Source organism: Pteropus medius, unplaced genomic scaffold (genome assembly GCF_902729225.1).
Source record: "Pteropus medius unplaced genomic scaffold, Ma_sr-lr_union100, whole genome shotgun sequence".
Taxonomy (NCBI): Eukaryota; Metazoa; Chordata; class Mammalia; order Chiroptera; family Pteropodidae; genus Pteropus; species Pteropus medius.
Window position 1 is genome coordinate 487,019 of NW_024351732.1, and position 22,526 is coordinate 509,544.

Consider the following 22,526-nt stretch of genomic DNA (forward strand, 5'->3'; position numbering starts at 1 on the left):
CTCAACAAATGTGAGTTCTCATTGTTTGTTTTCCCATTTCTACTCGGAAGTGGGTTGGAAATGAAGGCTGGTTCCTCAGGGACTGCTGGGGGCAGGCACAGAGAGCTGTGAGCAATGTTCTTCAGAGGGCCCAAGGTGAGGGGTCCCAATGGAACAGAAAGACAGGGAGTGTGTGTGAGGAGCTAGCCTCCCTGGTGACAGAGGGGTGGGGAGATGGACAAGAGAGGGGCAAACCCATTTCGACTCCTGAAGATGAAGTTTGACTCATCACTCCCACTCCCAGCTTCATGTAGAGAAATGATTTTCTCCACCTTTTCACCTTAGGGCCACTATTAAGTCCAGGAAGCCCTGGCGTGTGTGGTGGGGGATGGTCCTCTATATGTGCAGCTCTGTCATGGGAGATGGTTCTGAGGGACCCCCCCATGAAAACAGCTGACCCCTTGGCACTGCCTGTCTGATCCTACTTGCTGGTCATCTCCTAAGAGCCCTCTCCCATGCTCCAGCCCACAGTAGCAGCTGCGAGTGCTGAGGATTAGGGAAGAGGTGGATGGATCGGGGAGAAATTTTAAAAGGATGCTCGTGTTTGAAGCCAGGAGTCATGACCATTAGGGACTTGGGGTCAGCCAGGCAGTGGCTCCAAAGGGCTTTTGATATGGTTCCAAAGAAAAGGGGCTCCACGTATCCAGCTTGAGTTAGGAGCAGGAATTCCTCCTGCTGTGGTGGTACAGATGAAGGAAGGCGGGGGGGGGGTGGGGGGTGGCCAAAGCTCTGGCAGTTATGGTGACAGTGGGGATGTTGGTGACAATGGTATAGCAGTCATGGTAGCGATGGGAAAGATTATGGGAGTGGGAGTGGTGGCCTGGTAGCCGTGGTGGTTCTGGTAGTGATGACGGTGTCATGGTTTGGTATCGATGGCTGTGATGGTGACAGTGGTGGTGATTGTGGTCACGATGGTAGTCCCAGCAAAGGAACATCCTGATCGCAGCTGTGCTATCTATGGTATGGCCAAGCCAAGGTGTCACATGATAAAATAATCCTTCCCATCAAATACCTAAAGCACTAGAACATCGGCTCCGTGAGGGCAGCTGCTGTTGTTCCCGCTGTATCCCTAGTGCTTAGAACAGTGTATGGCATGTAGTAGGTGCTCAGTAAATCTGTGTTGAATGAGTAAAAGGCGATGGAATCTCTCCTTGTTACCTCATTTGTTCTTCACCCTGCCCATTCAAGAGAGGATCTTTTTTTAATAGATGAGGAAACTGAGGCTGAGAGAGATGACATAACCTGCCTAAGACCACACAGGAGGAAGCCATGCGGGGGTGGGGTAGGCTGGGTAGGCATTTATAGCCACGTCTGCCTGACTCTCAGTTCAGTGCTCTTTCCTCTGCACACTTCGCAGAGCCATTCTCCCAGCCAGCACTCAGCATTACACTGTGGTCCTGTGCGCAGGCTTAATCATAGAAATATTGCTAATAATAGTAACAATCTCTGTTTGTAATTGTTCGAGTAAGGCTTAAATGATCACGACCGTGGAAATTATTAATAAACCAGGCCCAGCCATGGTAGTATGGGTCATATTAAATAGTGTTGAGATGGATAACCTTGGCAATAATTGTAACTGGGATCATAAATTAATAACAGGAGTATTTAAATTAATGCCACACTGTCGATACCCTTGGTAGTAAGCAGCTCGATGCTGTTAGTACTAATGTTGCCCCTTCCTGTCTTCCATGAATTCAGCTGAGAAGAAAAGCAGGGCCATAAAAGCAGCAGGAGGAGGAGGCAGCTAAGAGCTGGTCCCTGTCCAGGAGAAGAGACTCCTCAGAGATTTCTGAAGAGGAGCTAGCTGCCCGGCCTCTAATGCCCAGCCATTGAAGTGGTGGCTCATTCACATTTATGCTCAAGGCTGCGATGATGTCTACTTGTCCTTTCTGGGGCTGTCCCCTGAACTTTGTTAGTTGCACAGAAAGAAATTCGCAGGGCAAAAAAATTTCCCCCATGAATGAATGAATTAGCTTCAGCTGATCTAGAAAATCACCTACCAACTACTAGCATGCGCTCTTCACAAGTGCACTAATCTCTCCTTCCTGTAATGTGGGAGGGTAGTACTATTTTTTTTTTAAAAGTCAAAATTGAGGACCACACATAGCCAAGAGCAAGGTTCTGGGATGGGCTTTGTAGACACGCCCCCACAGCTCCAGGGACTTCATGCCTGGGAACATGGAAAGGGGTGAGCACTGAGGTGAGGCATGGTGGTGCTTCCCACCTAAAGGCTGCTGGTGCCCTCCCTGGGTTGCTGGGCCTATTTTGGACCTGCTAAGTTTTCTGGGGCATGGTGAGTGTGAGATGCCAATGTAGCATACGGATGGGTACATGGATGTAAGTCCATCGAACTATTTTTCCATTTATTACCTTCTACGGACCTTTATAGAACACCTACTGTGTACCAGGCATGCAGGTAAGAAAGCATAGTCCCAGCCTGCAGGGAGCTCACAAGCTAATGGAAACAGTATATTGTCGAGGATACATCTGTGTGTTTGTGTATGAGTGTAAGTGTGTGTATGTTCATGAATGTATGTGTGCACTTGTGCAAGAGACTATACATGTAAGGGCTTGTGTGGAGGTAATTGAACATGTACAAGTGCATGTGTGAATGTGGATGTGTGTTTGAGCGTTAGGACCACATGTATGAAGAGTATGCATGTGTTCTTAAGTGTGCAGGTGAACACGCTTGTGTAGAACCTGCAGGTCTACATGATGATGGTGTGGGCATATGCGATGCTTAAGTACATATATATGCTAGCTTGAGAGTGTGTCTCCCTGTGTTTTGTGTGCATACTTGTGATCCCTTCAAACACATTTTTCGAGAATTTAAGCGATGTCGGGATGGACTCCACCTCGAATGTCCCAGATGCACACAGTCAGTGGTCAAGCCACCTGCTATTCCTCCCTTCCCCTCTCCCTAGGTCTTTGCCCTGGAAAGGGGCAGATGTAGGGGTAGGGTATGGACCAGGAGATGAAGGGCGGGGCAAGCAGTGGTCATTCAAGCTAGTAAAGGCTGGGCAGGGAGCAGGGCACCAGGGAAGAAGCTAAAGCGGGAGGCAGAGGAAGATGATTAAGAGTGAACGCTGCGGGTGGGCTCAGCCAGAGGCGAACCCGCGCCGCCCTGGTCCGGAGCCTACAGCATCCGGGACAGACTAGCCCTAGCGCGGACCAAGCACTGGGTATCCAGGCGAGGTGAGGGAGAGGCACTGAGGGCCTGAGCGCGGAGAAGCGGCAGCGAGGGCGCGCGGGCGCGGCTCCCCGCATGCCCTCCCTTCCCCTCCTCTCCCCTCCCGGAGGCGGCGGGGCGGGCGGGCGCGGTTCCGGGGGTGGGCGGGGAGGAGGCGGGGCCGCTGCACTGGCTTCTTCCAGCCCCTCCCGCCCCCAGCCAGAGGGAGCGGAGCCTAGGCTAGCTCCGGGGGGCGGGCGCTGGAGCGTAGCGCATCCCTGTTTGTCCGCGGAGCGGACTAACTGGAAGCCCGGCGCTGCCGCGGGTGTCGGGCGATGGGGGCAGGTGCCACCGGCTGCGCCATGGACCCGCTGCGCCTGCTGCTGCTGCTGATGCTCCTGGGGGTGAGTGCTAGCCAGAGGGGAGCCAGCTCCTTTAAACGGGACCGGAACCTCAATGGGTCCAGGTCTCGCTGAGGGAAAACAGAACAGAGCATTGGGGTCCCAGATGCTGGGGATGGATGGCGGGAGAGGAGCTCCGATACCAGGATCCATGGAGGGGCGTCTAGGGTTCTCAGGGTGCAGAGGCGATGCTGAGATCCAGGATAGAGATGCGGGCAAGAGGGGCGCACGGATGCGGATACTCGGGTACCGCGCAGGTGTGAGTGGAGGAGCTGGGAGGGGTCTCTGAGGAGAGGGTCCTGGGACTCCCGGATGCCTGGGTTCTTCGGAAGAGGGCGCTTGAATGCCGAGATCTCCAGGCGACTTTCCCCCTGAGCATCTTGATTTCTGAAGGGTGGTGGGACGGAACCTACAGAAAAGGAAGAATAGATGTGAGGGGAGCGCTAGGGCTGGGGTGGGGAACCGAGACGAGAGGATGGAACAATGAGGGAGAGAGGCTGGTGTGACAGAGGGAACCGGGCATCGGACAATGAGGACTGGCCAGACAATGGTGGGGGGGAGGGGCGTGGGAGGGAGAGCGTCGGTCTCTTGAAGACAGAGAAGTGAGTTAGGAAGGACAGAAAAGGAACGACAGCGACGGGGGTAGAGAGATGGAAGTAAAATGAGAAAGGACGGAGGAAGGAGAGCGGACCCGAAGGTGGTCGTGGCTCCGCTGGCCGGCCAAGGGACAGTGAGACGAGAAGAGAACGCAGACGCCGGGACGTTTCCCGCGCCTGTCGCGCGCTTTCGCGCAGTCTCGCCCACTCGGGGAATTGCGGCTGGGGATCCCAGGCTGGGAAGGGAGTGCCCACTTCGCCGGGGCAAACCCGCTTCCCCGGTTCCCCTACGACTGGCGGGCTGTCCCGACACGCTTATTCTCGTGGTGTGAAGCAGCGCAGCGAATCGGAAGGGATGGAACGGGAGTCGTCGGACCAGGTCTGGCCGCCTCCACGTTTCGGGGAGCAGAGCGCCGGGACGCGCCGCCAGGCGGGGAATGTCCTGGCCGCGCGCAGTCCGGGGTCGCTCAGGTGGAGGCGGCCCGCAGGGGGCGCTGCGTTTTGAGAGTTGTGTCCTCTGCGGCTGCGGGCGCCACTGGGGCTGTGCGCCGGACCCCCATTAAGTTAAGCGACCCGAGCGCCGCGCCCGCGGTTCGCTCCGCTCCAGCGGCCAAGCGAGTCGAAATTCCGCCCGCACCCCGCCCAGCTTTCAGATGAAGACGCTGAGCACCGAACGAGACGGAGGCGCTTGGACGCCGCGGATTCTGTCTTGACAAAGGACCGCGAGTCCTCGTAAGCATCTATGTCCACTCGGTAGTTCAGACAAGATACTCAGGACATGTGACCTGGTGTGTAGCCACGAACGGAGTGCCCTGGAAGGTTTGGCAATGGAGGAGGTGTCCTCACTCTCCCTGCCATCTTCATCTCTTATCTGACATCACGCCCCCAGATTCCCGTTTTACAGATAAGGGGACTGAGGCTCTGAGAGTTTAAACAACTTGGCTAAGGTACCACAAGCAAGTTGGCCCCGAGTCCTAGCTAGACTGCTCCTCCCCTGATTCTCAGCTACCGACTCCGTGTACCTCGTAAGGGGGCAGCCTGGCGTCTCAGCTCGGAATAAGAGCAGCATTTCTCGGCGAGGCGGGCTTGACATCATCCCCAGATCCAAGTCGGCTTTGGAATATGGGGGAATAGGTGGACAGAGACCCTCTTCTGAAGCTGGTCCCCTCCCCGAAGCTCAGCCCGGGTTCCCTGGAGCCGTCGGTACCTGTCGCTTCGTCCGGGGATTTGAGAGTGACCGCAGGCACGTCTGCTGACTGACGCAGCGGGTTAGAGATGCTTCTCCGCCGGGGAGGGGTGGGGAGGTGGGACTGAGGCGGTCAGTAGTGAGAATCCCAGAGGAGCTCGGGGGTGGGCTTCGGACTGGGGCTGGAGAGAGTGTTCCCCAGGTGGAGCAGAGAGTAGGAATGAGGGGACCTGGGCGTGGAGGGGCCGGGGAAGGTGGATCCCCCGCAGAATCTGCCGCCTGCAGCCCCTGCGGCTCTCGCGTCCGCCTGGCCGCTGCTCTCTACCGGCTGGCTCTGCGCACCGCGGCGCTCGGAGTTCTTCCTGGGCCGCGGCGAGAGAGAGTGCTGAAACCAGAGCGCGTCCCGGCGGGTCGGCTGGCGGGCCGCACCGGTAATGGAGGCATTTTGTCATTCAGACGTCTGTAACCGGAGCCGCCAGGCTGGCTAATGCGCTTAATAGGGATGCAAGCGAGGGCAGCAAATGGGAGTACGCGAGCGGCGGGGCGGGCGAGGCGGCTCGCAGAGGGAAGGGGTCTCTACCCGGTTGTACCAGCCCGGTCCCATTCATGCGCCTAGATTCTACCCTGGGGGTGCGGGGTGGAGAGGCGGGAATAATAAAATTAATGAGTGCCTACTATGTGCCATGCACTACTCTGGGTAGTTTCTCTCGCGTTATTTAATCCTTATAAGGTCCCGGCAGAGAAAATCTAGTGATTCACATTTTACAGTTAAGGGAACTGAGCCCCCCGCCTCAGGCTTTCAGGCACGGAACCAGGCTCCCCTAGTTAGTAAGCGGTGGCGCCCTTGGAACGCAGGCTGCTCGGCTTGGAACTTATTATTGCATCCGTATGCCGGCCAGCCCTCCACCCCCTTCTAAATCAAGGAGGGACATGTGGCTCTGAGCCACCACTAGCTCTAGATTTTGACCCATGTCCTATGCCTTTGTCACCACAAATTTGGAACTGAGCCCCTACCCCCCACTCGGAGTCCTTACACCCCCTCTCAAAGTCTTCATGCAACATCATCTTCAGTAATTAGTTCTTGTCTCCTACCCCAAACTCAACCTCTATCTAAAGGGGTGGAGGGAATGTACCAGTACTTCCCCTGGGTTGTCATCGACCTCAAAAGGCCCTCCACATATTGAAAACTCTTCAACCTCATAGTAGTCGCCAATAGCTCCATTCACCTAAGGAACCCTTTGCTGAAGCTGTCGTGCATGGTTAGGATTCATCATAATGAAGCATTCATATAGTTTCAAATACTCAACTATCATGGCGTATTTTCTATTTTGTCCAATTTAAAAAAATTAAAATTCTTAAGTCAATTCGCTTAAGGGTACTTCCACCTTAGTTTCTTGAAAGCTTTGAAATGGCAAAAATAAAGATTGCAAACATTCTCAAAACTGGGATGAAATCATTCTATCAAACTGGAAATAAATAAGTGTAATGAATGTAAATTTCAGGCAAACGCATCTATTATTTAGTAAATTGATCATTTTGGAGCAATTAGCCTGGATCCTGGTCATCACTCCTGACTTCCCAAGATTGCCCTGGCTTAAACCAATAGAGGGTGTGCCAGTGGTCATGCATTAGGCCACTTAGAACTCTGTGGGCCTCAGTTTCCCCAGCAGTCAGAGGGGGGATAAAGGCAGTCCCTCAAGTCTTTCCCCCTCAGCATCGTGGCTTCTGGAGTAGCTCTTTGGGATGACATTTCCTCTCCCTCATGGGACTGCGATGCCCCGCAGAGATCAGGGACCATGTCTCATTGGAAACTCTTATTTCAATGCTTAGTAAATAGTTGTTATGTTAACTTTAGGGAGAGCAATTACCCATCCTCCTTTGGTCCCCATGCCCTCCTCAGACTACCTGGTGGCTAGATCTCTTAGAGGGTTTCCTCTTTTTAGGGATGGCTAAACTCCTCCTTCCCACTACCTCCCACCCAGGCTCAGGAGTTCACTCTCCCTAAGAGAAAATACTTCTTTGATACCTAACATTTATTTAACTCCTACTCTACACCAGACAGATTTGCATAAATTATTTTATTTAATTTTCATGGCAATCCTGAGCAGTAGATACTACCAACCCAATGTTTTAGGGAGGAAACCCGAGGCTCAGAGAGATTGAGAATTTACCCAAAATAACATACTATTAAGAAGCACATCTGTGATGTTTTGAAATAGGAAACATAAAGCAAGCAAAGGAAACACATGGTCACTAATTATGTGGCCTCGACTCCAAACCCAAGACTTGGGAAAAGAGAGAGGACCATGGGCTGCAGCAGGGAGATCAGACTTCAAAGAAGAAGGGTTCGAGCAAGCGCGGCTGCCACTCGACTACCATAGACAGACATCTTCAGCTATCTGAGCCCAGGTCGCTACTGACCTCAACTAACACAGCCAAAAGCCATAAAGGAAGCAAGAAAGACCTTGGAAAAGGGAAAAGAGGGCTCCCAGTATCTTATTTAATGCTTGCAGTAACCCTATGAGGCAGGTACAGTCATGATGACCTAATAATGAAGACACTGAGGCAGAGGGAAATTCAAAACTCAAATTTTGAAATTCAAAATTCAAAGCCCAGAATAATCGTTGGTATAAATATTGAGTCCCTGAGTCATGTGGAAACCATGAAGATCTATTCCAGAATCAGAAAAAGGTGCAGCCACCATAGCTGAAATGAAAAGTATTAGGTGATTAGAGCTGCAAATCCTTGACTTTCGGGGAACTCAGATATCCAGAAGTCTTTCCCCCAGAGTTCTAGTTAATTGAAGTCATATTGTCTTTTCATGTTCTTAAATTCCATAAATACATATGTTGGGTACCTACTATGTGCCAAGCTCAGGAGCAACCACAGTTACCCACTCAGGGACCTGACAGCCAAGTGGGAGACTCTGTAAGGTGTCAGACAGACAAGAATCCATTGTGTAACAGGGCACCTCCGCTTAGTCTGGGAGGGGTCTGGGACACAGGCCCACTTCCTTGAGGAAGCGATATTTAAGCAGAGCCCTAAAGGATGAAAAAAAAAAATCTGAACAGACCCTTCTGGAATCTTGCTCGCCTCCTGGGGGTAAGCCTGTATCTGGGACTCCCCCCGCCCCACCCGCTGCCCCAAGACTTCTGGTTTGCAGATGTTCCTAGCACTGTGTTCCTGCCACCTGGGAGGAGATGGTGGCAACACCCAAGGTCCCTCTCCTATGCTGCTTGCCCCCTCTCTGCCGGTCTCTTGAAGACCATTGGCCGCCTCCTAGACTGATGCAATCTGTCCATCCTCCTGCCTCCACCTAACCCTGATGAGATTTCAGGATATTTTAAACAACTGGAGGGAAGGGAGTATTCTTAGCTATGATCTGGTCAATGCAGAAGCAGAGGAATATCCAAAATGACCATTAAAACTTCCCTCTGCTCCCACGACCTGAGAGCCCATACTTCCTCTCGGCATCAAATGGGAGCTGCATGATCTGGGGCCAGGGAAACAGGATTGGGAGTTTTATTAGACATGAAGTTTGTTTTTTTTTTTAAGGAGCAGAAATATAAAGCAAGCTGCCAGCAGCCCCTCCCTCTAGGGAATCTGGTGCTAAATCGTTCCATCCATGAGCAAAGATGCCTCGGCGGCAGGAATTTGACTCCCCTTTCCCCTGGTTCCAGCGCAGTTCCCACTGGCTGCATGGGGGCTGGGAGAGGGGAGGGCTGGGGACTGGAAATCAAACCCTAGTGCAGCAGGGCTGCTGGGTAGTGAGAACAGCCACTTTCTCATCATTGATAACAGGCGACCCTTTCTCGCATCTTGTCTCCAGACTCTTGCCAATTGGCTTGTCATTGCTGTGGCCCTGAGCTGTGGCCATCTCTATCTGTGCAGAGAGATGGAGACTCAGAGAAGGGGAACAGGGCAGGTCAGCTCCCAGTGCACAGTCAGGATTTGAACCCAAGATCCCACCCCTCTGTTTTCTGCTCAGACACCTCCGTTTGATATTTAATATGTGGAATGGTAGAATTAAGAACCTGGAGTAGGACCCTGCTAGCCTTTGTTAGAAAAAGGCTCCCCTCCAGGTAGATGTCACCCGGCAGGTGTGAGGCTTAGCAAGTGGCATTTGGGCTAGATTTCGGATTCTAGTTGCTCCCTTGGCAGGCAGCCCTGTGTGAGCCGCAACCTGTCCAACCATTCGTGACTTCCCTGCCCAAAGGGCCTCTGCTGGGCCTCAGGTGGTGCATCCTCGAGATTCTAGGAGTTGCTGTAACCCCAAAATGAACTTCGCAGAGGGTAAACATGGCAGGCTCTGACCTCACACCCCCACAGCCTGCAGGGGTGACTGTCCCCCACTGCCTTTCTTCCTGTTAGCTTTGATGTGCCTAATGCCTCTCTGGTGAGCTCATCTGGGTCCAGGTGGTTCCAATAGAAGGCTTTAGGAGAGGATGCTTGATAGCTCAGAAGACACCCTCCTCCCTTCTCTTGCCGGTCTGACCTTCTGATCCCCCCACAGGTGTCCCTCGGAGGTGCCAAAGAGGCATGCCTCACAGGCCTGTACACCGACAGTGGGGAGTGCTGCAAAGCTTGCAACTTGGGTGAGGGTGTGGCCCAGCCTTGCGGAGCCAACCAGACTGTGTGTGAGCCCTGCCTGGACAGTGAGTATAGGGTGGCAGGAGGGGGCAGGGGAGAGGAATGACAGGGAGGAGTCGGGGGCAGGGCTGGGGCTGGGGAGGAGCATGCCCAGGAGAGGCCTTACAAGTATTCTCTGCATCCTGGCAGGGTCTCCTGCCCACCACTGTATGGGCACCAGAGTAGGTAGGAGGGTACCAAAAGCAGGATAGAAGGCAGAGAAGAGAAGCTGAATGGATGAGGGAGGTATGCAGAGAGAGGAGGGGAACCTGATGGGGGATACCCAGGGGGAGCCCCTTCCCACCCCCATCCCCCAGCAGAGAGGCCTGGTAGAAGAGCATGGCCAGGTGGAAAGAGTAGCTGATGCTAAGACCAGCTAAAAATATCATCTGCACTGCAAAATCAATGGCTGCCACTTACCCTGTGTGTTTGGGGGAAGGGGTGGAGGATCAAATCCTGGCTGCCCTGGAGACTGACCTTGGGGGATCCTGCGAGGGCGTGGCTACCCTTCCCCCAAAGCCAACTGTTCTCCAGCTCTGAGCAAGGAAGCTGGCCTTTCTCAAGGCAGCAGGGATGGGGGTTGGAGCACTCTAAGGATGTCCTTACCTTGGGGTGATTTCAAGTGGAGGAGGGGAGAGGGGAGCTCTGGTCATGACTACCGGAGATTTCCTTGGGGAGGGGAGAGAATCCAGTCTTCCAGGGCTGCTAGATGAAGGAGGAAGCAGGATGGTGGGTCTGGGGTCTGAATTCTGTGCACTTTGAGTCAGGAGTCTCAGCTCTGCTGGATGCCGCCAGCCTCAGTTGCTGCCCTCAAGCCATGGGCTCAGTACCCTTTTCCTGACTTTGTCCAGAAATCTTTCCTCGCTGCCAACAGTCAGATCCTGCCTTCTACCTGTCACTTAATGCTCATCTGAAGGCGCTGTGGGAACCATACTCAGATTATTCTATAGTCACACTGGGAACAAGGGTATAGGAACTGGGAATTCTGAACCCCGCTGCCAGCCCAGTCTTACCTCTGGATGCCTCCCTACCACCACCATCAGCACAACGGGCACCTATTTATCAACCAGGCAACTCCGACTCCTTGGTGTCCCCAAATATGCCATTTACCTATCTCTGTGCTTGTGGATTCTGTAACTCCATCCCCCAGCAGAGGGATGCCCAGGACTGCATGGGGCAGACTGGGCATCCTATAATGAAATGCCCTTGCCTTCTGGCCACCTGCCCTGGCCCTGGCCTAATAGGGTTTCCATCCCAGGGAAGGATTGGCCAACCATTGGCTACCTTGGAACCTCCCAAGTTTGCCTCTCTCATTTCCTAGACTCCAGTCCAGGGCCTCTCCTCCTTGGATCCTAAGTCTCCCAGGATGGGACTCCACTCACCTTCTGTCAAAGCAAGGGGTGGCGTAGAGGACCTGGGAGATGGAGGTTCTGGCATCTCTGGGAGGGGGAGGAAAGGCAAGCTCAGAGGGGCTGGCAGGAGTCCTCCCTCCCGTTTCCTCCATTTGCTCCCCCTTCTTTTCCCTCCTCCCCGCTCCCCACCAGCTGTGTTAACAGGCCGCCTTTACAGGCAGCCTTTACAAGCCCACTTTATGGGAGGGAGACCCCAGCGGACTTTCCCTCTGTCCTCAAAACGTTTCCACAAGGAAGACCATTAAGCTCCCGCCTTCATTCTCTGCCAAAAAAGTCTACATTTCCCCCACCCCCTAAAACCCTCGCCCAGAAGTTTTCTGCTAATTTTTTGCATTTTCCCATGGGCAGGGCCCTCCCTTCTCCTCCTATGTGACTAGAACCACCCCCCGCTACATGCCAACAAGATAAGAGCCTCCTGTTTGTGTAACTGGACATCCTGCCTTGGCTGGTCATGTTCGGAAGTCCTTTCTGCTGTCTGACGAGATCCCAGCTACCGGAGTTCACCATACTTATCATTGCCCACCCCATGGGCCAGGCCTTGGTAGGATCCCCGCTGTTTGTCAGGTGCCCTACAGTGAAATTTCATTTATTCCTCACCACAACCCTGTGAGCAGAGATGTTATTCCCTGTTTTACAGAAAAAAGAAAAAAACTCAGAGAGGTTAAGCAAAACACCCAGAGTCACACAGCTAATAAGTGATGGAAGCAGTTTTAAATCAAGATCTGCCTAATCCCTAAGAAGAATAACACAGGGGGCCCTCTGCCAGAATTGACTGTGTCTTCTCTTCTCCCTTTCAGTTCTGTCTGGATTTTTCTTTGCTTATCCATCCCCACCCCCCACGATAATGACCTTGTGCTCTATTTCGTTTCTTGGTGCCTATCGAGAAGGTTGAAATCGGACCCCTTCGATGGGACCCTAGTTTCTCTACTTCTGCTTCCACATTCTGAGCAATCTCTCGTTCCCCCATTCTCGGGTCACTAAAACCATGCTCTTTCTGCTTTTGGAACAAGGAAAGATACATCCTCTTGGGATTCAGACTGGCTCAAGTTCTCTGCCCTGGGCTGGAAGGGGTGAAGATCTGCTCTGTGCCTCTCCCCTCTCCGTACAAGAAGGAGAGGACCCTGGCACCTCTGGTGTCCCTCCCCTTATTCTGGAGCTCACATCTATTCATTAAGAGCATGAGTCAAGAGTAAGCTTGGAAGTCTCCTCTTCATGCCATTTGAAAGGGCAGAGGACGATATATGCAAGTCTTTCTTGCTTTCTAGCTTCAATCTCTCCTGCTGTACCTGAACTTGCTTGCCAGGAGTCTCATCCCACCCTCAAGAGCCAAGCCCTTCGGCAGCACACAGGAGTGCCATGGGTGGGAACTTCTACTGTCTAACTGGAGTCACTCCCATTCAGACCACACCTGAGCCCCGACCTGTGCGCAGAGGCACGGAAGGGCAGCTGAGGCAGGAGGCTCTCTGGTGAAGGCCCCGGGCCTGGGCCGGGTTCACAACCCTGCTCTGGCCCACAGGGAGGGCTGGGTGAGAACCACGCTCAGATTATTCTTTAATCTTGCTGAGAACAAGGGCACAGGGCTGGGAACTCTAAGAAAATATGCCAGTAAATTTACCTGCACCATCTGGGTTACCCTGCAAAGCCTCAGGACCAGCATGGCTGGGGGCCTGGAGCATGGAGCTGCTGGTCCCCTTCCTTCTTCCTACTGGGCTGCCAGTTTTCACAGGCCTGGGATCAGGGACCCAAGGGGAGAGGGTGGGTGTCAATGAAGGAGCCAGGCTACATGAGGGGGGCAGCCCCCTGCGTGGGGGAACGGAGGGATGGAGGGCCTGCAGCACCCTCATGCCAAGTGTCCAAAGGGTAGATGACTAAATTCTGGGCCCACAGCTCCCCCGCCCGTTCATCTGCCCTCAGGTGTGACGTTCTCCGATGTTGTGAGCGCCACCGAACCATGTAAGCCGTGCACGGAATGCGTGGGCCTGCAGAGCATGTCGGCACCGTGTGTGGAGGCCGACGACGCCGTGTGCCGCTGCGCCTACGGCTACTACCAGAACGAGACGACCGGCAGCTGCGAGGCGTGCCGCGTGTGCGAGCCGGGCTCGGGCCTCATGCTGTCCTGCCAGGACAAGCAGAACACCGTGTGCGAGGAGTGTCCCGACGGCACGTACTCCGACGAGGCCAACCACGTGGACCCGTGCCTGCCCTGCACCGTGTGCGAGGACACGGAGCGCCAGCTGCGCGAGTGCACGCGCTGGGCCGATGCCGAGTGCGAGGGTGAGCGAGGGGCCAACCGGCTGCAGGCGGGGGAGGGCGCCCCCTAAGGGTCGGGCAGAGCCAAGCTCGGCCTTTAGCCAGAGGACACTCTCCTTGAAATCGGACAGAGGAGATGGCCCTCCATCCTTCTCATCAAAGGCCCTCTTTCACTCTTTCCTCGTTCGGACTAAGTGTTTGGAAAGCTATGGTTGTCCCCCCAGGCTGCAGCTACTACATTCTAATTCATTTTCCAGGGCTTTATTAATCATGTGACTACCAGCTGGGGATTGGATAGGTCGCTGATAAGCAGCTAGAAAGTGGCCACTGTGTCCAGAGCACAGAGCAGGCCGTGTTTGATCCTTGAGGCGGGCTTTCTGAACTGGAAAGGGTGCTTGAGAACCCTCAGGAGTGGCTTTGAGGCCTGGCCTAGGTCCATGGTGGTTTATGGCTCTGGCACCTGGGATGAGATCTGCCTTGTCACCTGCTATCTGAATGATGTTAGTTAGGAAGGTCGCTCCTGTCTTGGATCCCAGTTTCCTCACGGGTCACACGGTTAACAGTGTCCTTGTGGGTTAGAGGTGGCTGGCCCATTTCAACTCGTCCCGTCTGGAGGAGGCATCAACAGTCATTGTTACAGTGTAGTCAAGGATAAAGTGGGACCCAGGCAACACTGAGGAGGGGCTTTGAGGGGAGAAAGAAGGAGAGCGGCCTGGGGCCTGGGAGCCTGAGGATGAGAGGCAGGGCGCACATGGAGGGCTCAGCTCCCTGAGGTGGGTGGGAGCTGGGTGCTTAGCCAGGCAGGGCCCCAAGGAGATGGGGTAGGACAGTTTTGGTCTCTGGTTGGTGATGTCTGTCTTGGGGAGATAGGTGGGCTTTTCCTTGCAGGGAGAGGCTGCCAATGCCTTTACTTTATCTCCATCACCCTGTGGCTGGACACCCATTTGGCTATGTCCCTAACCCTCAGGGTGCCCTTACTCCAAACAGGCAACACAGCAGCTCCTTTAAGGAGCCCCAGGTTTGGTGGGAGAGAAACAGGCTTCACCCCTGTCTGACGAGAGAGACAAGGTCCTAGCACTTAGTTCCTAGGAGAGCCTCCATTCTAATGGAGGCATCACAGCCTTCAGTCAGCCCCACCCCTCAGATGAGAGAGGTAGGTACCCTCCATGGGGGGCCTCCAGCGTGACACTGGCTTCCACACACCCATGCCTTCCTTCCACTTCCTGTGATCTCTGGCTCAGGGAGCTCAGGGTGGAGAGGGCTATTAAGCTGGGCTGAGGCCAGGTGTGTGTGTGAAGCTTCCTGCATTGAGGGGGGCGCTGGGAGGAGGATTGGGGTACAGAACATGGTGGTTCTAGTGGTGATTGCCCTGGGCCAGGAGACAGGCAAGTGGCGTCAGGCACAGGGCACAGCAGGGAGGGAGTTTCAGCAGCTGGCAGCTGGCAGGCAGTCCGCACAGTCCGTGGGCAAGTCCAGACCAGCAGTGGGGGGATTTAGTCGGGGCGAGGTTCGCGCAAAGAAAGGTAGCGGCTGGGGTGGGGTGGGCTCTGCCTTTGGGGCATTCATCCCAGATGCCACCCCACTTTCCCAGCCACCCTGACGGAGGGTGCCCCTGAGGGCTGTGTTTATCCCTGTCCCTCTCGCCTTCTCCACTCTAGCCTCTGAAGGGTTAAATGTCAACTCTGGGGCAGAGGGAACATTCCAGGAAATGGAATTTGATTCACGGTTTGGTTGCCCCCTCCACTGCAGTGCACAGTACTTTCTTGCATACATACATTTCAGGTGTCAACATGGTGACTCACCACCCTCAGGGCAGAAGCCCCTCCCCACCCCATTCTCCCAGTGAAATTTGGGTTTGGGAGGAGGAACCTGGTCCCTCTTTCCACCCGCAAGTCTGGCAGCTCCCAATCCGGAAATGGCTGTCAGGACCTGCCAAGGGCTTAGCGGGTTGGAATGCGAGTGGACATGGCCACATCTGGATCTCATCCCCACCACCCTCCACCTCCACCTCCACCCCACCCCACCCCCCCTATTTAAGGGGATTGGAGAGATGTGGGGAAAGTGCCCTGGACAGTGCTGTCTTCAGCCTGGTCTGTCCCTTACTGTCCTCTCCCAGTCTTTCCCCACTACCCTCAAATCTCTATGATGGCCTGATTCACCAACACCCTCCACTTTTAGCCTATGGGTTGGGGTCAGCCTCAAGGCTCAGGCTGCCCTTCCAGCTGGCCCAGTCTCCCAGCAGGGCAAGAGAAGACCCTCCTCACTTTAATGCCTTATCTTGGGCTGCCAAAAGACAAGGCTAGGTCTCCTCCACTTCATGCCCTACACCTTCCATCCCCTCTCAGGACTGCAGGGTGGGGGGAGGGCAGGATGGGGCAGCAGATGGTAGCCCCCTCTCTCATACCGGCCAAATGGATTCCAGATTCGCATCTGAGAGACTTACCCCTCCAAAGATGCTGAAAATGGGGGTCTTTGTAGCATCTTTGTCTTGAGCCAAGGAGGCCCAGGAGGCCAGTGGGCAGCTTTGACTTCAACTTGGGTGGGCAAGCTGGGGAGCAAAATGCCTTTCCCATCACCCCATAGGCATGTCCTGTCTGCTTTGCTTTCCCTCCCTGCCCCAGGCGTGGGAAGTGAGGAGAGATAGGGTAGGCAACTTTGCCCAGACAGGTACCCCCCAGGCCATCCGGAGTCTACAACCTTGGGTACTGCCCCCAGCTGGGTGACAGAATGGAAAATCCAACCCACTGGTGCCAGGAGGAGCTGGGTCCCCTGCTAAGGAAGCTAGCTGTGTCCAGCTGGCATGAGAGGGCCTAAGTGGGTGGCAAGGCACAGTCTCCTTCCCCCTGAGGTGCTGAGCAGTACCCGCTTTGTAGGTCTTCTTTCTACCAGCAGCCTGCTTCCTTCCCAGGGAGAGTTTGGGCTACCTGACACTGTCTTCTCTGGGTGGCAAGATCAGATGGTGTGAGGGCCATGCAGGGCAAGAAATAGGCTAGCCATAGTCCAAGGACTGGCTGGAGGGAAGCAAAGCACCCTGCCCAAGCCTAGAGTTGGGACATCAGAGACCGGAAAAGAGGCTGAGCGCCAGCTCCGGGGAGGTGGGGTGGAACAAGGTACCTCTCTGCATGGATCCGAATACCCTCATCCTTCCTTAAGACAGGGGTGACTGGGGCCACTGGGGCAACTTAAGGCCAGAGAGGTTTTAACATTTCCCAGAGTAATTCTAGCTGGAGGCTTCCTGGGGCCCTCTCTCTCTTCTTTGTGTTTTTACCTCCATGCCAGGCTTCTTGGCCCCCAGGGGAGGCAGAATAGATTTCTAGGACCACAGGTACCCCTGAGATGTGAGGGAGCTTATTGACCATCTCTCTTAACATCCCTAGTCTATGGACAGGGAAATGGAGGCCCTGAGAGTTGAAGGGACTGATCCAGAGTCACACAGAAATACAGCCAAAAGGGACCTAGGTCTGATTCCTAGGCTCTTGCTCTTCTCCACCATGATTACATATACACAATCTTAGCCCTCACCCCTTTGCTTAACAGCTGGGCACATGAGCACCTGGAGCGGGCTGGGGAAGAAGCACTGGGCGAGTCAGAACATAAGGGGAAGGGCTGAGGGGAATGGGCACTCACTCCAGTCACCCTTTCTCCCAGAGATCCCTGGCCGCTGGATTACACGGTCTACACCCCCAGAGGGCTCGGACAGCACCGCCCCCAGCACCCAGGAGCCTGAGGTACCTCCAGAGCAAGACCTTGTGGCCAGTACAGTGGCAGATGTGGTGACCACAGTGATGGGCAGCTCCCAGCCCGTGGTGACTCGAGGCACCACTGACAACCTCATCCCTGTCTACTGCTCCATCCTGGCCGCTGTGGTTGTGGGCCTTGTGGCCTATATAGCCTTTAAGAGGTGAGAAGGGGGGGTGAGGAACAGGGAGCCACACCTCTGCCCTCAAGGCAGGTTTCACAGTGACCCTGACCTGAAAATGCATGCATTCTTAACTCAAGCCCAACCAAGCTCATCCTCACTCACCATCGGCTACACTACTCCAGAGAATGGCAGGTCAGCAAGAGGTAGGGAGGGGGATTGTCCCTGTCTTGTCATGGTACCAGCACTGCCCTACTCCCATGCTGCTCCCCTCCCTGACTTCCTGGCCCCCCGACCGTACACAGAAAGCTTGCAACCAGCTGCCTGTGTCCTCATTTCCTGAACCCCATTTACCCACACAGTTACCTGTGCATGCATGTCTCTTCCTTCCCACACTTGAGATGCTATGGCACCCACATCCAGAATTCCAGGGTATGCAAGAACTCCTGGAAAACATTTAAGTGCATTTTTTTCTTCTGGAAAAAAAAAAATCATTAAAGTAATACATGCTTGTTTGGGAAAACGCAAACAAGAGTAATGTCTTGTAAAGAAAAAAGCAAAAGTTCCCTTTTACCTCCCCAGATCCTACCCCTCTCCTCATTGGAATCTGCTTGAATCCTTTCCAGCCATTTTCTGTGCATTTATAAACACATATACATAAAATTTTTTAAATTTTACATAAACACACAGGTTCTTTTAAAAGCATCAATGGGATATAGTATACATATTCTACAACTTATTTTTTTTACTTCATCTCCCTCTGGAGGGCTTTCCTCTGGACATATAGATTAACTGATCATTTGTAACCACTCATTCAATAATATGAATGGATCATAATTTATTGAACCAATCTCCTGTTGATGGACATTTGGTTTGTTTTCAGTTTTTTCTTATTCTGTATAATAGCAGAGGAAGTCCTTGTATATCCTGCACACATGTGCGAGTATTTTACAAGCGTAGATTGGGAAAAGTGGAATTCCCGGGAAGTTATTTATTTATGCACCATTCCATGAACGTTATCAAACACTAGCAGTGTGCACCAAGCCCTGAGTGCCCCTCCGCCCTCACGGTGCTTTCAGTGTAGACCGGGGCAGCTATATAGAGAAAGAAGAACCTTAGGTTCTGTGGCTGGGGTTAGAGTTGGGCACCTACCATCCCCCTGACTCCCACACACCAGAGCAAAGATACTTAACTACATAGCCAGTGCGGTCCCTCACCCACTGAGGCTGGGCCTGTCCTCTGGCTCCAGGTGGAACAGCTGCAAGCAGAACAAACAAGGAGCCAACAGCCGGCCCGTGAACCAGACGCCACCACCTGAGGGAGAAAAACTCCACAGCGACAGCGGCATCTCTGTGGACAGCCAGAGCCTGCATGACCAGCAGCCCCACACGCAGACAGCTGCAGGCCAGGGTGAGCTGGGAGGCTGGGCAGGGGGCTGAGGCAAGGCCAGAGGAGTGATTAAGGTTAGACTGTAGGAAGGACTGCCAGAGGGGCTAGCTCACAGTGCCTCCGGGTGGAAGGAGGGGAGAGTTGGTGAGGGAAGGTAGGGGTTCTTTCCAGTGGACTGACTTGGGAAATGGAGGCCTTGACAAATTGGAGCATCCAGACTCATCAAGCTAATTGTCCCCCCTGGGGCTTATTACTCCCCCAAGTGGCTGCAATTAGCCTCCTGCCCTGGACTTCTGGGGAACAAGTAGTTAATTATGTCCCCTAATTAGTGACCCATATAGCTCAGCTCCAGGACACTGGCTGGTTGAGCCCAGGACTGAGAAGTCTTGTCTCCTTCTCTGCCTTGATTGATTGCTGTGGGGCAGGGAGAGGGGTTAGGTGGCGGGGTAATGCTGGAGCGATGGGTGGGGAGGGAGTGTGAGTCAGCATTCCCCAGCCCCTCCGCAGCCCAGCCCCCCATTCAGCACCTCATCTTGGCCATCCCTCTGCCTCTAGGCCCTCGACCCTTCCCTAGATTGGGAAGAGAAATGCCTTGGTCCTTCTCTGGTCTTACCCTAGGCCCCCAGGCCCCCTGTGGAGGAAAGGGGACCCTGCGGGTAGTGTCTGACTTTCCCTGTGTTCTTGGCAGCCCTCAAGGGGGACGGAGGCCTCTACAGCAGCCTGCCACCAGCCAAGCAGGAGGAGGTGGAAAAACTGCTCAATGGCTCTGCGGGGGACACCTGGCGGCACCTGGCAGGCGAGCTGGGCTACCAGCCTGAGCACATAGACTCCTTCACCCACGAGGCCTGCCCAGTCCGTGCCCTGCTCACCAGCTGGGCTGCCCAGGACAGCGCAACACTCGATGCCCTCCTGGCTGCCCTGCGCCGCATCCAGCGAGCCGACATCGTCGAAAGCCTGTGCAGCGAGTCCACTGCCACGTCCCCTGTGTGAGCCAGACCTGGGAACCCCTGCCCTGCCCCGACATTCCAACGACTGATGCTCCAGCCATCCCTTATGGGCCAGCGTCAGAGCTGAGCTCCTCTGGGCAGGGCGTTGGAGCCCAGGCCCCTAAACCACAGCCCTGTCACTGTTCCCATGTGGCCCCACTGCTGATCACACTCCCTCTCCAGCACCAGAAGTGCCCCTGCTGCCTCTCTCACCCTGTCCCTCCCCTTCATCATCTCAGGCCTTCTGCTCCCTTCTCCCCATACTTTTAGGTGGGCCAGGACCTCCCACCTTAATGGATGTCATACCTGGGGGGCTGACACCAGGAATGGTATTGGAGTTGATGACAAGGCCCCAGACGCTCAGAGGGAGAGGCTGAGGAACCAGAGCCATGGACTCTACACTGTGAACTTGGAGAATAAGGGAGCATCTTCGCTGCCTAAACCCTCCCTCAGCCCCCCTCATGCCTCCCCTCTGGCCTAAGATGAAGATCGGAGGTTTGTCAGAGCTGTGAGGGGTTTTGAAATTTAGTCCACCCCTCTCGTTTTACATATGGGACTGTGAGGCCCAGAAAGAGACAGTGGGGCAGCCAAATGTGGGCCGGCCCCCTCCCCTCTGAATGAGGGGCGCAGGCCTCAGGTTTGCTTGAGGGCTAGGAGAGGGGGGCCAAGCAATCCTCTAGGATGTGTCTTGCAGCCACATCCTGTCTGCCTTCTACCATCTCCAGGCCCGTCCCCCTCAGACATGTCGGTGTAGCATTCGTGGTGTGGCCCAGGCTGGAGATGCCCTCCATCCCAGCACAGACCCATCCCAACACAGGCAGAATCTTCTCATAGAGTCAGCCCTGGGGGTCAGGGACTTAGGACCCCCCCCCACCACATACACACACACACATACACCTGCAACTAAGACACACACACACGATGAGAACTCTTTTCTCCACGCGTTCTTTCTTTTGGGCTGGGACCGGATTCTGCCTGGAGCAGCTGCCAGAGAAGCATCACAGGGAATTGAACTCTGCTCGCTGTCTTCCCTCGCCCCCGGGTTTGGCGGGCCAAGGACGGCTGAGGCTTGAGCTGGCGCCTGTGTTCCAAGGGCCTGCACTTGGAGGAATGCTCTCCCCATCCTCCCCTCCCCTGCAGGCATGGGTTTGGCTGGGCCCTGAATGTTGCCATGAAGAAAAAAAGTGGGCCAGTGTGGAATGCAACAAGAATGAACTGAGTCAGACTGTAGCCCCTAGAGGGTCTCTCCCAAGTTCAGGGGACCCTACAAAGGACTGTTTTTCCCCTAGCTTGGTGCCAGGAAGGGGTCTGGAGGTCCCTTCTGGCCTGTTCTGTTTTGCTTGATGTTGGAATGAGTGTGGCTCCCCATCTATTTAGCATGAACGAGCCCTGAGCAAGGTGTGCACTGACAGCCACCCCCTCCCCTGCCCAGGTTCTCCCAACCTTGCATAAGGTACTGGGAACATTGTATGTAGATGGCATTGCTTTGACCTCGATCTGTGATGGGAGGAGGAAACTCACCTGTTGGATCCTCACCTGTGCACTTGATAGTGGACAGAGTCTGAGTGTATTTATTTCCCTCCTCAGCAGTTGGGGAGGGGGTTGAGGGGTGGCAAGTATGTTTTAGCATGTGTTTGGTTCTGGGGCCCCTCCTTCCTCCCTTTGGGCTGAGATAGCACCCTTTTGGTCCCCTAGCCGGGAGCTGTAAGCTCCAGATTCCCTGACACCTTCCCCTTGCATCCTGTGTAATCATTTCTTGGGCCCTCCTGAAACTTACACATAAAACATAAGTGATGAACATTAAATAGCAAAGAAAGAAAATTAGTGCAAAGAGATTTTCTGGAAAAACACGTGGTTTGAGTCAGCAGGGACTGTATGTGTGGCAGGGACCCAGGTATAATTTCCAACTCAGTTCCTGTCCTGTTACCCTCCCCTCCCCCCTACACACACCAAATGGGTAAGTTTTAACAGAAATCCATCCAATTCACACATGTAGCCATGGAGTTAATTTAAGTGGAGCAGGGAAGGAGTGGAGGCCCTTTGCCCCCAGATCTTGGAGAGGGAAAGTGAAAATATCCATGCAGGAAGCTAGCCAGCTGTGAACTTGACCAGATGTCAGAAGTAAAACTGACCACAGGGGAGCCGGAGACTTCCTAGGAGGGCCAGGTCACAACCCCACAGCTCCCAGCCACCCACATGGCCTGGGAGACACTCCCCCCCACCCCCATGCACACACACACATGCACATGCACAGGATCTGGCGCCAGATGGCCTGGCAGGAGCCTGGCTGGCCCAGCCTGGAGTTAGGCAGGCCCCTCTCCGTCGCTCTCCCAGACAGGTCCTAACCCTGGCTCCTGCCAGCCTGGGCTTGAGCCCTGCCTGGCTCATGCCAGGGAGCTCCCAGGGCTGCATGGTTCCTGGTCCTAGGCCTGTTCTCTCCAAGGCTGGCCAGGCAACTGGTCAGAGCTGCTCAGACCCTCCTGGTTCCTTGGCTAGGTCCTCTGGTTCCTTGGCCAGGGGCTGGCTTGTGGTTGTTGAGGAAGGCAGAGGAAGCTTGTTCTTCCCGGAAAAACAAAAAAACAAAAAAACAAAAAAAACCCCAGCAAACAA

At 54.4% G+C, this 22,526-nt stretch overlaps 1 protein-coding gene across 1 annotated transcript; it reads left to right on the forward strand.

Moving 5' to 3' along the window:
- The first annotated feature begins 3,305 nt into the window (after positions 1–3,305).
- On the forward strand, positions 3,306–21,737 carry NGFR (nerve growth factor receptor). Its single transcript, XM_039846269.1, has 6 exons — positions 3,306–3,612; positions 9,905–10,046; positions 13,347–13,706; positions 17,331–17,583; positions 18,791–18,951; positions 19,619–21,737. Exons 1-6 carry the CDS (start codon positions 3,544–3,546, stop codon positions 19,918–19,920), a joined length of 1,287 nt encoding a protein of 428 aa, XP_039702203.1. The 5' UTR covers positions 3,306–3,543; the 3' UTR covers positions 19,921–21,737.
- The last annotated feature ends 789 nt before the right edge of the window (positions 21,738–22,526 follow it).

Coding starts and splice junctions, on each gene's coding strand:
- NGFR (XM_039846269.1), top strand. CDS start 3,544: ATGGGGGCAGGTGCCACCGGCTGCGCCATGGACCCGCTGCGCCTGCTG. Junction 3,613..9,904: donor TGCTGCTGATGCTCCTGGGG/GTGAGTGCTAGC, acceptor ATCCCCCCACAG/GTGTCCCTCGGAGGTGCCAA. Junction 13,707..17,330: donor GGCCGATGCCGAGTGCGAGG/GTGAGCGAGGGG, acceptor CCTTTCTCCCAG/AGATCCCTGGCCGCTGGATT.